General features: G+C 39.9%; 1 protein-coding gene across 1 annotated transcript in view; it reads left to right on the top strand.

Moving 5' to 3' along the window:
• adamts16 (ADAM metallopeptidase with thrombospondin type 1 motif, 16) overlaps positions 1 to 15,157 on the top strand; it is a 51,216-nt gene that overhangs the window by 6,057 nt on the left and 30,002 nt on the right. Inside the window, exons 4-7 of the mRNA XM_032518435.1 lie at positions 8,243 to 8,654; positions 11,129 to 11,331; positions 13,343 to 13,426; positions 14,434 to 14,593. Coding sequence (XP_032374326.1) covers positions 8,243 to 8,654; positions 11,129 to 11,331; positions 13,343 to 13,426; positions 14,434 to 14,593 — 859 coding nt within the window. The remainder of the gene's footprint in view (positions 1 to 8,242; positions 8,655 to 11,128; positions 11,332 to 13,342; positions 13,427 to 14,433; positions 14,594 to 15,157) is intronic.

The raw sequence follows: 15,157 nt of genomic DNA, 5'->3' as shown, positions 1-15,157 counted from the left end.
TGTGTGTGTGTGTGTGTGTGTGTGTGTGTGTGTGCGCATTTCAGACCAGATCCCAATAAAAGATTCAGCCAAAAGGTCCAGGGTTGCACAGACTGTAAATGTGGTTCTCACGAATGAGGCTGGCTAGGATGGACTGGGTCAGTGCTTCAATGAGAATTCAACTTTTTCTTATGTGAATTAGGGAACTGCAAAGCTACATCAGCAGATAAAGCTACTGGGGAATGCCAAAGATAGAACAATTTTTCAAAAGCCCCAAATTGACTGTCATCATGAGCTGAACAGCATCATTTTACCAATATGCATTTTTAAAACAGGACCTGGATTCCTAACAAAATACGAGATCTTCCATTCATTCCTATATACAAATTAAATCATGATCAGAATAGCATGTTGGTAATATATATGTACATTTCTATGTAAAATATTCATTTCAATGTTTGATGTATTGTAAAACTTGAACTCAACGTCTTCAGTGCAAACCTGGCTATGGATTTAAAAACATTGCCCGTGGTTATCTGACTGTTGTGCATGTTTGTGGCATGCACTCACATACACATACTATGTTTTGTGTGCGCCAAATGTCCCCGATTCTAAGCCTTCAATTAGAAAAAACACAGTAACTAGGTAACAGAGTTCACTAGGCCACCTGAGAGCCTATGGGAGACTTTGCACTATGGTCAACGAGGGAGGTAAATATTGACAATAGGAACTCAAATCAATAGTTGTATCAGTAAGAGAACCTGGCCTCGAACTGCAGCAGGAGATCAGTCCATCACCCGTATTTGCTCCAACTATATTTAAGAAATTTTACTTGATAAAACAATTGTATTTGAAGGTTTGAACTTGACCTGGAAATCAGATCGGCGAAACTCTTTTTAGTACAAATCCCAGTATATATGTATTACTTTTGTGTCAAAATCCATCAACATCTTGGTCCTGTTCTTTTTGTTAATATATTCGTACACTAAGCTAATGATATGTCCAACGTTACGTGTGTTAGCTTCACTTACAGACATATATTTAGCCTAAAACTAACATATGGATATTTGACATTTGTCATTATGTTTATATTTGCAGTATGCATTGTTTGTTGAGTGTGATTGTGTTGTATTAAGTCTCTTCAAACAAAGACTGAAATTGATCCTTTCACTATTAATTAATGATCAGTGATTCTGTATTTGTATTAGTCAGAATAACTAGTAGGCTGTGAGATATTGTAAACATACATTCTCTGCATTGGCAAAGTTTGCCTTTGCTTTAATTGCATTGGTTGCTGGAAATTATGTTGTTAATTTTTTGCTATTGTCAGAAAAGCTCCGGCCTCCTATGAAAGTGTTTACAGATTGACTCACACACTCTGTATATATGTTAGTGTTTTCCTGTGCTTGCCTAAAAAGGCAGAGATAGATTAAGAAAGAAAGATGGGCGGAAGGATGAGAAAGAAATGTACTGTAGAGCTGAAGGCTATAAGGGTCATTGTTCCCTCCCTGGCAATTGGAAGTGCTGAAAATCCCCTTGTAAGGAGTGTTACATTGTAAAGCGCATGTATAAGTGGCCTTTTCAACTCCCCTTCTCTGGCAGCCCACATGGTGGTTATCCCCGCTTTGATGACAGTAAGGAGTTCAACCATTAAAATCTCGTACTTACAAGCAAGGAATTGGTCAAATTAAAGAAGCAGGGCAATCCCACTGACTCTGTTCACCTGCCAAATGGTTTAAAACTCTTCACAGTGACACATATGTGGAAAGGGAGATCATAAAGCATGTCCTTTTCTGTGTTGACTTTATGCTGCGCCGTAATCCTCTTTAATCTGGCTTTTATGGGGGTGAGGGAGTTGAGGGGTGAGGAGAGTGCCATTGCAGACATTGTTTCACTCTGACATCATGAATCATTATTTTCCCCATATATGACATCTTGTGTGATTTTCAGTCATAGCAGTTTGGCTCTAGAAATGGCCATGTTGGTCCGTCAGTCCACCACTTTAGTCCAGACTGAAATATCTAAACATCTGTTGGATGGCTTGGCACAAAACGTTGCACAGACAAAGCCCCCAGAAGATGTAGTCCGCTGACTTTAATGATCCCTTCACTTCTCATGTAGTGCAACAGTCAGGTCAAAATTTAAATCTGTCCAATATTTTGGTATGACTAAATACTTGCAGCTATTCCCATCAGCCTTATCTGTTGTTTTTCAGTGCTATTTAGCAAATGTTAGCATGCTAAAATGCTAGACTAAGATGTGAGCATGGTAAAAATTACACTTCCTTAATTTACGCATGTTAGGATTATCATTGTAAGCATGTTAGCATGCTGACGTTAACGTTTAGCTAGAAACCCCACTCACAGAGCTGCTAATGTGGCTGTAGATTCTTAGTCTAGTAAATTGGACTTGTCTGTCGTGTTGCCAAATACTGGAATATGTTACCTGCTTGCTTTAACACCTCAAGCTATGTATTCCATTATCCCTGAGCTTCGCATGGGCTACATCAGTGTCTGTTTGTTTAATCTAATTTTACTCAGACTTTGCAATGGACACTTTTCTTTTGTACCAAAGGGAAATGCTAAATGTCCTCCCACTACAAATCACTTGGAGGTGATGTGTTTTCCTCTTGTAAAAGGATGGGTGTGTTTCTTGCCTCAGGCCTGGTAGTAGTCGTAGTAATAGAATGTTGCGCACTCGTCCCACCTCTGGGATTTCCAAGAATATACGAGGGATTGTCTATTGATGTGATAATGCTTTGAAAAGCAGGCACTGTGGTCTTGGCAGGTTGCTTTAATCAATTTCCATACAGACAATAAGATCAGTCAAAGGATTGTTACTAGTTTTACCATTTGCTAACATCATTCATGTTAGTCTCAGTCATATGAAGCAGATTACTACACTGAGCAATGTGCATATGTTTCAGAGACTGGGGTGAATGCAGTTTGGAACATTTTTTGTTGTCAAATTGATAGAACTCCAGTTGGTGTGATGTGATCTGGACCGCTAGCCAAAAGATGACTAAGGTACAGCTTGAAGTGAAATAGATAATTGATTAGAAAATGGTATCTAGTGCAATGTTGCAGAATAATTCCCAATTTTCCAATAAGCCCTGTCAACATTGAGCCAAAGTTTGAATCCCTGCCTTCAACTGCTAAAAATGCAGCCATTTTGGAACCAGTTTGCATGCACCAGACACAGTAAAGAATGATTGCTTTACTTTGGTTTGTCAAAAGAAATGTCCTTTTGAAAAATAGATTTGTGATGTCAACTTATCCACATGTTGAATGATTGTTAAAAAAAAAAAGAAGTAAAAGAAGAAGCAAATCTGTTTCACTGTTACTGTAATAAAACTATCTAAGCTTTCACCCATATCATACTCATATGCTTGGACTGAAATAGAAAGCTAGCTTTGACCAACAACTTGACTAATGAACTCTAAGTAAGTTTCTCAGTAGATTATTGGTTTCATTTGGTCACCACAAGGGAGAGCAACGTACAGAGAGGTAGACAAAATAAAGGAGAGAACCACATACTACACAAAGTCAGGTGCACCTCAAAATGCACTGAATGCTTCCCCCTTCAGTTCCGTTTTTCTACCCCCCCCCCCCCCCCCCCCCCCCCCCCCCCCCCTCCTTTCCTGTCGCTGCTTGTCTGGATGCGTCTGACTCCAAAGAGTCCAGCTGTTTGCGCCCTCCCAAGTAGTGTTTCAGCATTTTATGACTGCTATTTGCACCTCGTAGCAGCACAGTGTGTAATCTGATGACTTTGGCTATTTAGGAAAGGCAGTAGTTGACCAAATCTCTTAACATAGTGTCTTGCATACACACATACTCTGAAGACGTTGCGGATGCACTTTTTGTGTGACACCAAGCTTTAAGGGTAATTTATTTATTTTTCAACCTATTTTCATATGCATCGGTGTCTGATGTGAATCAAAATCTTTGATAATGGTCCAGTATTGAGCAAGAACACTACAACCAGCAGACGCAAACCGAGCTGCAATGTAATCATATAGGGAAAATGCGCTTCACAAAAAGTTCTGTTTTTGCTACTGACAGGCTCAAATTGGTTTTAAAATTGTCTTAAAACATTTTGGAAAGGATCCCTACAGAGATAGACATTTTTCTGCTGGAGTTAAATCCTTTTTTATCCATTTATATCATTTAGAAGAACACAGAACATACCAGCACAAGTTATTAATACAACATAAAAATCTGGATTGAATATCTTAAGCACAGGACAAAAAGCATAAAGACGGAATTCATTAAACAGTAAGGAGCATTGAGGGGAAAAATTCCATCCAGTCAGTGTGTCTGTAGACATAGATGGGACAAAACAGGAGATGTTTGAAGACTTGTGCATCTTGTTATGATGGCCCCATAAAACACAAACCATGCCAGTAGCTTATCAATGAGCATGAAAACCTTTTTTTGACAACAGCTTTACTAAGGAGCCATGATTTGAGAGGATAAGGGTTTATAGAAACAGATTTCAAGTTGCACAGAAATAGACAGTGGTCATACTGCAGGGAGAGTAGAATAAATGTTCCACTTAGATTTCACAGCATCCTTATGTACAGTATGTAGAAAAAGCTGGCAGTGTGAGGTTGAAAATAAGCTGACATCAATCAGTCAATTTTATTTGTCCCATGAAATGGCACAGGTACAATTCCAACCCCTTCTCATTCCCAACTTGTGAAATACAACGCAAAAATCACCCCTTAGCGTCTATATGGGATGCACCGGGCACAGCAGTACACAGCAGTAGCTCGACCGCAGCACTGTCAGATGACATAGTATTAAGAGCGTCAATGGTAGAGAGTTGTAAGAAGGACCAAAAATCTGTGTAAGGAGTCCGGTTGGAGTGTTGGATGGGTCAAACAACAGGAGCCCAAGTTTGTATCCCGTTCTTGTCCCGTATGTCACTGAAACATGCATTTTATAACCCTACCCACGATCTTTTCCAAAAACCTAACTGTTCCATTCTTGTGCATTTAACTTTTCAGTTAAACTTTTGAGAGTAGGAGCTCCTCCTGAGCCTCTCAGTGCTGACCTGGTGGATTTCTTTCTTCTCGACCTCAACAGGGAGAAATGGCTGTTACCGAGGTGGTTTAGCATTTTTCTTGTGCCTGGTGTAAATATCCTTTTAGGCATTATCCTTTGCAGAGCCTTGTGGTTCTGTTCGGAGCTGTTGTCGTACCAGACAGTGTTGCTTCACGCTAGGATGCTCTCGATGATGCAGAAGGAAATTTGCTCAGTATTAGCACCCAAATCAGACCCTCGGTGATGTGGACACCAATGTACAACATCTCCACTAAGGACTGAGGATATTGAGGGGGGCATAGTTCCCTTTACTTTCCCTTCCAAAAGTCCACTATATTGTCTGCAGCCTTGCTGACATTTACTGTATGTGTAGGTTGTAGTCCTGACAGCAGCTGGTCAAGTCCTGTACTTTTTAAGGTAGGTCTTTTCTTTGTTGTCTGTGATCAGGCCCAGCACAGCTGTTGGAAGTTAAAAGTGGCTACACAGACCCACAACCCTAGGTTTCGCCGGTGTTAAGGATGAGGCTGAAAGATGTGTGTCCGCCTCACTTCGGGTCTGCCTGTCAGAAAGTCAAGGTTCCACATGCACAGTGAGCACAGAGATTGATAATCCCCTCCTCCAAAAGCTTGAACTTTCTACTGTTAGGATCAAAATACCAAACCTTTTCTTAACTATCACATGGCACCTATTATTACCAGAGAGCCCCCCCACACACACACACACACACACACACACACACACACAACCCTGCCCCCTACCCCAAAGTACCCACCAAGACAAAGTACTTAGCACGTGAAATTTTTAAAGTTAAGTTGACAGCAGCGCAGTTCAGGTCAGAGGCCTTACCGTGACTTGGAACCAAATTATGACAGTCGCCTGTGATTACACAGTGCTGGGGCGGGTGCCATGCAGATGACAGAATCATGCACAGGTTGTCACATACTATTGTACCCGACAATCATGGCTCTGGTTCCTGGCAAGGATTATTTCTTGACCGTTGGCAAGACTGCTACAGTGGAAGGTGGTATGCTTTCGCGAGACTCTCATGAGGAAAAACCACAGATTTGCTTTTGTTTGTTGTTACACAGACTAGAACCAACAGTGCTTTTGCGTGCTTAACATGTGCACTGTGTGAGACTTGAGGACTTCATTATGAAGCTACCATTGTTTTTGTTTTTTAAGGGACCATAATAATTGTAATCATCTCAGTAAGTACAGGGTCAAAAAGTGTGCTTCCGGCTGTAAAGATGTCTCCAAATATATTTCTGTGTCGCTGTTTCTCTGTCAAATACCTGTTTCTGTATGCTTGGAAATGATCATTATCTGATCCAGAAACACCTGTAAACCACTGCTCTCCACTGGCTTGTGGTAGGGGAGTAAAAGTTAACAGTGGGACTTGAGCAAGCGTTCCCCTACATGGTAGCCCACTTTTGACAATTATCTGCTATGAAATATTTGTACTTTAGAGTCATACAGATGTTTGCCTACTATTTAAATGGCTTTGTTCTCTTTTTGCTGATAGATAATGCAAAGTTTGACCATTACTATTTGTGTAACAGTGTATACCACTAAGCCAATTTGGCTCTTGCAGAACCGATAATATAATATTTATACGATAAATGCCACACTATGTGATGAAAGCTATAAACTGTACAGCCATTGCAGTCACAGCTTACACATCTGCGTTGGCTTGTATTCAAAGTTCATCATTTTCAACTTCAGTGCTTACTACAGTCACAGCATTTTCCAAGGACTCCACTGTTCCACTGGTTTCCTGATGTGTGGTTGAAAGGCTGGCGGAGGGTTGTTAGTGATGATGAAATGGGGAAAATCAGTTGTGGAGATCATTACAGCATAATTAAACACATCAGCAATAGAAGTCTGCTTCTGCAAGATTGACTAAGAGACACTCCCACTCACACAGGAAGACATTCAGTTGTGTGTAATCACTGTTCGCCCACCTTTCACGCTAACCTTTTTTTGTCCCACATACACATATCAAACATTGTATTTTGTTGAGACTGTCACACATGCACATATGCATACACACTTATCCTGGGCCAGCCACAGCCTCACGACTGCCACCGTGTCAGCCCGTTTCTGTCAGCCAAGGACCTCACACTCCACTCATAGTTAAAAAAATGTCAGTCAATTAAACGTATATTAGGGAAACTACTATTACTGCCAAGTACAGTTACAGTCCAAACACTCCATGCCAGTTGACTGTCAACACAGATGTGGTGTGTGTTTGGAGAGACTGAGAGAGACAAAGAGAGAGGCGGAGAGCAAGAGAAAGTAACCTCCAAGTGTCTGAATCGGCTGCGTTGATAGAGGTTTATTGAAAATGGAATATGAAAACTGGAAATATCTCTTTTCCAAAGAGAGACAGACAGAGAGAGAGAGAGAGAGAGAGAGAGAGAGAGAGAGAATAATGTCAACTGTAGAAAACCTGCGCTGAACTTTTAGCGCTTTATAATAGGCTTTCCCAAAACGCATACCCTAAAATGGAAAGCATACGGCACTGGTACTTAAAGTGGGGCCTTCTGCAGTTTAAAAGAGTGAGAAGTATTCATAACATGTAAAGAGGATTTTTTTGTTATCTATTATATTCAGATATTATTTTGGGGACTATTTTTTTGTTTGTCAGATTTCTTGAAAACTGTGAGATTATACATTGTGTACAATAGAGGTGCCACCTCCCTTTATCCTCACACCAGCACTTTTGTTTAAAACTATATCTATCTGGCCGATTCTTGTTTAGATTTTGCTGAGATAACGTCTGAACCTGTTCAGCAAACCAGATGTTGAACATGACAAACACGGCCAGTAATTGAGCCTTGCAGAGGTTAGGAGGGTCAGGTTTGCAATGACCTAAGAGTTGAATCCTGACTAATTGCAGACAGAGACAGATTGGAAAGCTAAATTAATATCTGGTGAAGGGTATGGTTTTATCCATTAGTAATATGACTGCAGCCCTATATGCTATTATTGGAGTGTTGGAGAATGGGTCAGCTGTTGAGGTGTTTGACACCAAAAAATGTTATGACACAAGTGTAGCTACTTGAATAAAGGTTGAGCAAGCAGGTATAAAAATGTATATGTAATATATAATAATGTCAAACATTGCACATTTTTGCAAAATAGAGCATATTTTTGCCCAGGCTAAATAGATAGAACCTGCCCTGTATAGCTAATATGACTTTCTGTTTTGCCTCTAGTCTGGTTTGATCAGAACACAGGATGTGGATTACTTCCTGAGACCCGTGTCTCGCAGCCTTGCTCAGAGAGAGAACTTCACAGCACCCTCCAGTCACCAGCCACACATTCTCTACAAGAGTGAGAGAGACTCCCGGATGGAGCAGAAACGTCACAACCCTCGGGCACTTCAGAAGAGATCTCCAGATTCAACTCATCACAAATCACCCAGACACTTTGTCACCAAGAGATCCATCAACTCACGGACAAACCCTGCTTACAACACAGTGATTGAAGATCAGAAAAGTGACATCAGTCACCATGACCAGATGGAGCACCATGACAGTGGCCATTCCCGCAACAGTCATCACCATGACAGTGACTACAGACATGGGGAGAAGCAGAGGCAGCACTTCTGCGGAAGACGGAAGAAATGTATGTAAGGGCAATTTCTCATTCTAATCCACATGTAGCATGCAGTGTTACTATAAACTGTATACCACCCCTTTATTGAGATGCATTAAACATCCATGCAACTGCTTCCCATGCATATATTAAGTCAACAGGGAGACAGAGTGTAAGTAACATACATTTCATCAGTTTTCTACACTAAGGACATGGAGAGAAGTAAAACAGAAAAGCATTGCATAAAACCTTTCTGGACTGATGATACAAGATGTGTTTTTAAACAACTCAATAAGGTTAGTATAATGAGGTTAATCTTACCTAAGGGATATTTGCTTTTGGATCTTTTTTTACTTTAACTCATAAAATTAGATTATGTGACATATGTTGAAAAATGTAATGTGGTCATTTTTGCCCTTTTTAATCCCTCCAATGTAAACGAAAATCTTAAATTTTTCACAAATGACTAAATTAGTAGCTTGAACTCAAAGACGTTAAGCCACATTGCAAAAGAAAAAGTCAAATCGCTTACATTTTCACAAAGAAATGTAAAAAAGATTGACATGTGGTAATAATTCTATTTATTGAAGATTCCGCTTAACTCTGTTAGCAGTCAGCCTCCCAGGGTTGTGGTTGGTTCACAGAACATAGAGACACCAACATTAATATGAGCCCAAAGTAATGTTATTGCATTGAATGCCAGTGTATATTGACTTAGTGCCTCAATATTCACAGGTACTTACAGAACTAACGTGGTAAGAACAACACATGGTGAATCATTTGTAGCACCGCATTTAAAGTAACAACATGTGCTGTCGTTAACACATCATTAGCCCTGTTGTGTTAAAGAGAGAGAACAAGACGTGTCTTTTTACATAACAAGAGAGTGGAAAGTAAATCCAGACATGCCACCTTTTTAAACCTCACTGTGTTTTTGACTCATCAGTTTTTAACTGAGGAGATTTTGTAACCTTTGAATACAATGGCAAATCGGCAAGTTTGGTAAATTTCCTTAAAAATAAATCCTGAAACTGTAATGTTTCTTCTTCCGAATATTATCTCAATCTATATTGACAATTTCTTGGTGACATTGGTGACATGACCTGTGAAAGGTTAAGGGAAATGGTTTGTATTCACTTTACAGTGTGACGAATGTTTGCTCTCAAGGAATTACCACGAGATCAGTTAACATTGCTGGGGTCACAGGGGGCATATGAAAGAGAGCAGGCAGGGACTGGACTGGTACCACCACCGTTACACTGCTGAACCCCAGCTGCCTGTCCCCTGTGAAAACACACTGATGTTTACGTTCCCATGGGATGACATCACTGAACACCTGTGCCATGTTTTAGTCGAAAAGGCACTTTGGTCGCTTACCTACTGTCCCCCTAAATAAGCAAACTTTCTAGCTTTTTTAGTTTGTTGCGGCCAAATAGCAGGTGAAGGTTTACATAACCTGGAAACATAGAAGTGAAGATTTGAGGCAACAGTGTCACAAGATTGATATCTTTTTTTTTGATACCTGATATTAGTTTAAGGCCATGCTTTGCTTTGACATGTGTGTACTGCTGACCCCATGCCATAGTGTAGACTTGAGAATGGATGTGACACGTGTTTCCCAAAGGCGACCCAGCTTCAAAAGGAGAGAAAATTAGGTGTGTGTTCATTTGAGTCACGTGTTCACTTATCAAAACCCCTGATACGTTTTCACAATATGCTTGTATTGTGAATTCATTGCAATTTACGTCATCATACAGCTTCATAAAGCTTCTCTTGACACACTGACGCACTTTAAGCACCATTTAAATGACCTCTATTAACAAAACTTGCAATGTGGATTAAAACAGAGCTAGTTTAATTGATGAATTGCATTTACTGCTCATAATGAATCTAGAATTGGCCACTGTTCATCACTATATAGAATTGTGCTATGTCTACAAAATATGAAATTGCTCAGACATCTCTTGTAATGTCATTGTAAAGCTTCCATGTAACACTTGCATATGAGAACATTTTATGTTATGCTAAGGTACAACCGCTCACTGTGGTTTCACACTTTACTGAATGGTAGCATAAGACTGCCAGAGTTAACAACTGAAAAAACTGTGTGCAGTTTATCCATGACATCAGTTCATAAAAGTATGAGTATAGTTAATCACCCACAGTGGTTGTCAGCTACATAACAGATTTGCTGGTTAACACCCACAGGTAAAATTGCCAAGTGGCTATTGGTTCATATTGCACAACATATAGGCCTAACCAGCTGTGAGAAGGAAGGGTTCTATATTTGTAATACATGTCATGACTGTTATTAACTTACTATTATATGCACTATTGTTTTTTCTTACATCAATCACTTAGAACCCACTATACTATACAACAGTTTAATCCTAATGATGTTGACTCTGCAGCCACAGTGTATTTTATAAAGCTTCATTCCATTTGTTCTGCAGTTGTTTTCCACTTTAAAACTTGTGTGAAAACCTTTGTCCTGTTTTATTCAGACATGCCCAAACCTCCAGAAGACGATGCCTTCATCCTTCCTGATGAGTACAAGTTCATCCCGAGGAGCAAAAGAGCAGTGCTAATGAAGAGCCAGGCCAATCAGAAGCTCAACGTGGAGACGCTGGTGGTGGTGGACAGAAAGATGATGGACAACCACGGCCATGAGAACATTACCACATATGTTCTTACTGTGCTTAATATGGTGAGGGAAACCCAATTAAAAGTGCAGTGTTAGATCATAGGAGCTAAAAGGGAAACTACAATAGAAATGTATTGACTTTATTGGTGTGATGCGTTTAGTACCAATTAGCAAATGTTAGCATGCTAACACGTACCATTATAACTGCAATACTAAAGCATTTTAGCATTGTCATTGTGAGCATGTAAGCATTTAACTATCTGTGTCACGTGTTTACCACGCCTCTTTAGGAGACTAGCAGCCAGTCCTGAATGTATTGATTCCAATGGGAGAAGTGAACGTAAGATTATGATAATGACCGATTATTTCGCCCCTTAGTCCCCAAAGTAAATGCTCAATCCATTCTTTACAAGCCACATATCTCCTGAACATTCTGACACTAAGATGGTAATTTTCAGATGGACAGATCAGAAGAAAATTAACTTTGTTTGAGACCTGTTTCTGTCTCAGGAACAAACTCTTGTAAGATCTGGCAACACAGACGAGCTAATGTAACATCAGCTAACATTCTGGAACGCCCTAACAAAACTAATTTCCGTAATGCTAGCTGTGTAAATATAAAATGTTAGCAAAAATAACTTTTCATCCATAGTGACATGTTCCCTGTCTTCCATTCTCACTTATCAGGAAGAGCTCATCTAAAAACACGAAACTGATATCTGGGTGAGATCATTGCTGCGACACTCACAGTGTCCGCCCGTCCCTCTCAGCTGATCTGCAAGCAAATTCCGTCACGCTCATTTTGCTACTTAATGACTGACTGACAAATCCAAAGATAATCCGTCTATTTTGAAAACATAGTTCTCTGTAGTAGAAACCAAGTTGGAGCAGTCACAGCCTCAGAGGAGTCACCTAAATACAGTATGGAGTTTCACAGAAAACACCCAACCCCCTACCCCACCTGCCAGCTCGCATGGGTCTTAAAAAGGTTATTTGATATTTGTTAAAAATTGAATCTGATATGCCGTTCCAGCATTTTTGTTTTCTTTGCAGTGGAGTGGAAAGACTTCAAAGTGTTAATTACCTATTTAAGAAAAACACACTGTACACAAAACACTGGAGCTCTATGGAAACTGGTGATTGTTTTGGTGAAAACACAGTGATTCATTGTATCTGTTGAATTTTGCTAATCTGGAGCTCTGTCAAACACTGCTGTTCCAGAAGATCTTAGTTTGTAAGTGCTTTTGATTGCATCTTTGACCTCTGAATTCTGCTTGAATTTGGTAACAAAGCACAGCCATGTGTCTTCTCATGAGTAGCTGCAGAGGAAGACCAAACATCAGGAACATAAGGAATGAATGAGTCTTAATGTTTCTGCAGGGGGAGGGTAAAAAGGCTTAGTGAGTGGCACCTGAGATATCCAGAGGGCCTGAGTGAACAAAAGCAAGAGATCAGGAGTCCACTTTCAAAGCCCAAAGTGTTATGATTGATGGTCAGATATCCATGTGAGTACAAGAAGCTGAATTGAAAACAGCAGTTGTGGCTGTCATACCTGACTGATACATCAAAAGGGGTTATTTCTATAAGAATGTCAAGGTGTGTTGTCTCAATAGAGCTCTCAATTGGATATGTCTAAATAGTGCAAGAACGTAAAGATCATAAGTATAACAGTATCAATATCAAATTGTATGTAATGTTATAAGCTTGACCAAAAAGATGAAACTATATATAGCAATCTCATTGTGTCAATCTAAATACTTTTTAAAGAAGTACTTGAATCTGGATTTGAACATTTTACTAACGGATCCAGCATGTCTGAAGATCCCAGTATCTCAAAGTGTCACAAATGTCTTGTTGTGTCAGTCAAAACCCAAAGAGATCCAATTTAACATGATTTGAAACAAAAAAAACAGGAAATGTCTGTGTTTGAGATGCTGAAAACAGCTTTTTCTGCCATTTTTGCATGAAAAATTAAGATTAATTGATGATCAAAATAGTAGTCTGTCGATTTACTAATTGATTAGTTGACTAATTGTTGCAGCCCTAACAGTGCCTGTGTTTGTTTGCCTTTTAGGTCTCCAGTCTCTTTAAAGACGGTACAATAGGGGGGAACATCAACATAGTGATAGTGGGCCTTGTGCTTCTGGATGAAGAGCAGGTGAGCATCTCAAAGCATGTAAGCATTGTCATGTGAAAACCCTAATATATCCCAAAATCCAGCCTCTCAAACAGTAAACACTGTGATTGATGGTTGCATTTTGAAATGTGGTTGTGGGGTTGAAGGGTTTGAAAATTACTCTTATAAAGGGTTTGGTATACATATGATTAAAGAGACTTTAAGAACACCACTAACAGTCTGTGTCCTGCAGTGCTAGCTGTACACATCATGGAGCTTCAGACACAAAGGGAATGCAATAGACAAAAAAAAAAATTTGTTTATTGGTTTTTATGCCTGAAGGTCCAGATCTTAGGTCTCACAGAGGTTTTCCTGGGGTCGTTCCAACTACTAAGGACTTTTACAGTGATTAATTATAGAGTGTACATTTCCTTGGATCTTTGCCAGATTTAGGAGGGAAATTATCTTAGCGTGCAAGAGATGGAGAGACAGCTTGAGTCCAAGTGAAAAAGTGTGAAAGAAGGGAGAGGGACAGAAGCAGAGAGGAACAGGTGGGGCACTGTCAGAGTAAAAGAGTCAAGCAGGCTGAGGAGAATGGATTCTGGTTTCCATCCACCTGTGTTGTTAATAGATTCCTATCTTCCTTAAGAGGCAATAATCAGTGAGAGGAATGCCAAAAATGTCCCTGACTTTTGTCTTTCTAGTAGCAACACTTAATTTATCAGTGTCTCCTCTCACATCTTCATGTTTCATGCTGCCATCATATTTCACATCCATACATTGAAAGATATTGGTAATTGAATGAAAAGACCAAGCAAGGAAATGGTAAACCAAAGAAATTTCCATACACATATAATAGCTTGGCCTTCTTGTATTCAGTGACGTTGTTATTTGGTTTTATTGATGTTTTGAAGCAGTGGGAGGGTAATGGCATTCATTTGCCTGACATTTTTCTCATTTAAATCTATACCAATCTGTGCTCACAGCTTCCTTTCATGAAGACAACATTGTCTCTCTTTCTGCCTCCTTGTATCTGCTTTATCTCACAGGAAGGCTTGGTGATCAACCACCATGCAGACCACACACTGAACAGCTTCTGTCACTGGCAGTCCACTCTGGGAGGCCGACAGGGCCGACACCACGACCACGCCATTCTCCTCACAGGACTCGACATCTGCTCTTGGAAGAATGAACCCTGTGACACTCTTGGTACATTTAAACACTGAGAAGTAGATGTGCCGTTACAAAATGTCTGAAAGTATAATTTGAGTGTTTTTGTGTCACTCAGAGTCAAGTCACAGAAACGCCACCTGTCGCTATTTTGTGTTTGTTTCTTGCTCTTGGTAGAAATATGTGATTCTTTCTTGCTGTCTGTCGTTCTCTGGGAAGGTGTGCCTGTCTTCTGTCACACGGTGTGACCGAGGATCCCATTACCCAAACCAGATGTCGACAAAATCTGCAGCTTTCAGATCTTTTGGGCTCAACAGTATGTAGTACTGTGGAAGAAATATTACTGTTATGAGCATAAAAAATCTTATCAGAAGGACAAATCTAAAACATAGTCATAGCTGCATTATTGTATGCGACATCAGAGGAATATAAGCTATACATTCAGAAAATTACATGGTACTCATGTTACATGCTAAATCACAGGACATTCCAAAAAGTGGGTTAGGGTTAATAGGTCATTATCTGTACAGAATAAGCTCAGCTACTTCAGACACACGTGTGTGCACACACACGCACACAGACACACAAACACACACACACACA

The sequence above is a fragment of the Etheostoma spectabile genome, chromosome 6 (assembly GCF_008692095.1).
Source record: "Etheostoma spectabile isolate EspeVRDwgs_2016 chromosome 6, UIUC_Espe_1.0, whole genome shotgun sequence".
Lineage (NCBI taxonomy): Eukaryota > Metazoa > Chordata > Actinopteri > Perciformes > Percidae > Etheostoma > Etheostoma spectabile.
Note: the sequence above shows the minus strand (reverse complement) of the source record. Positions and strands in the feature narration are given on the sequence as shown.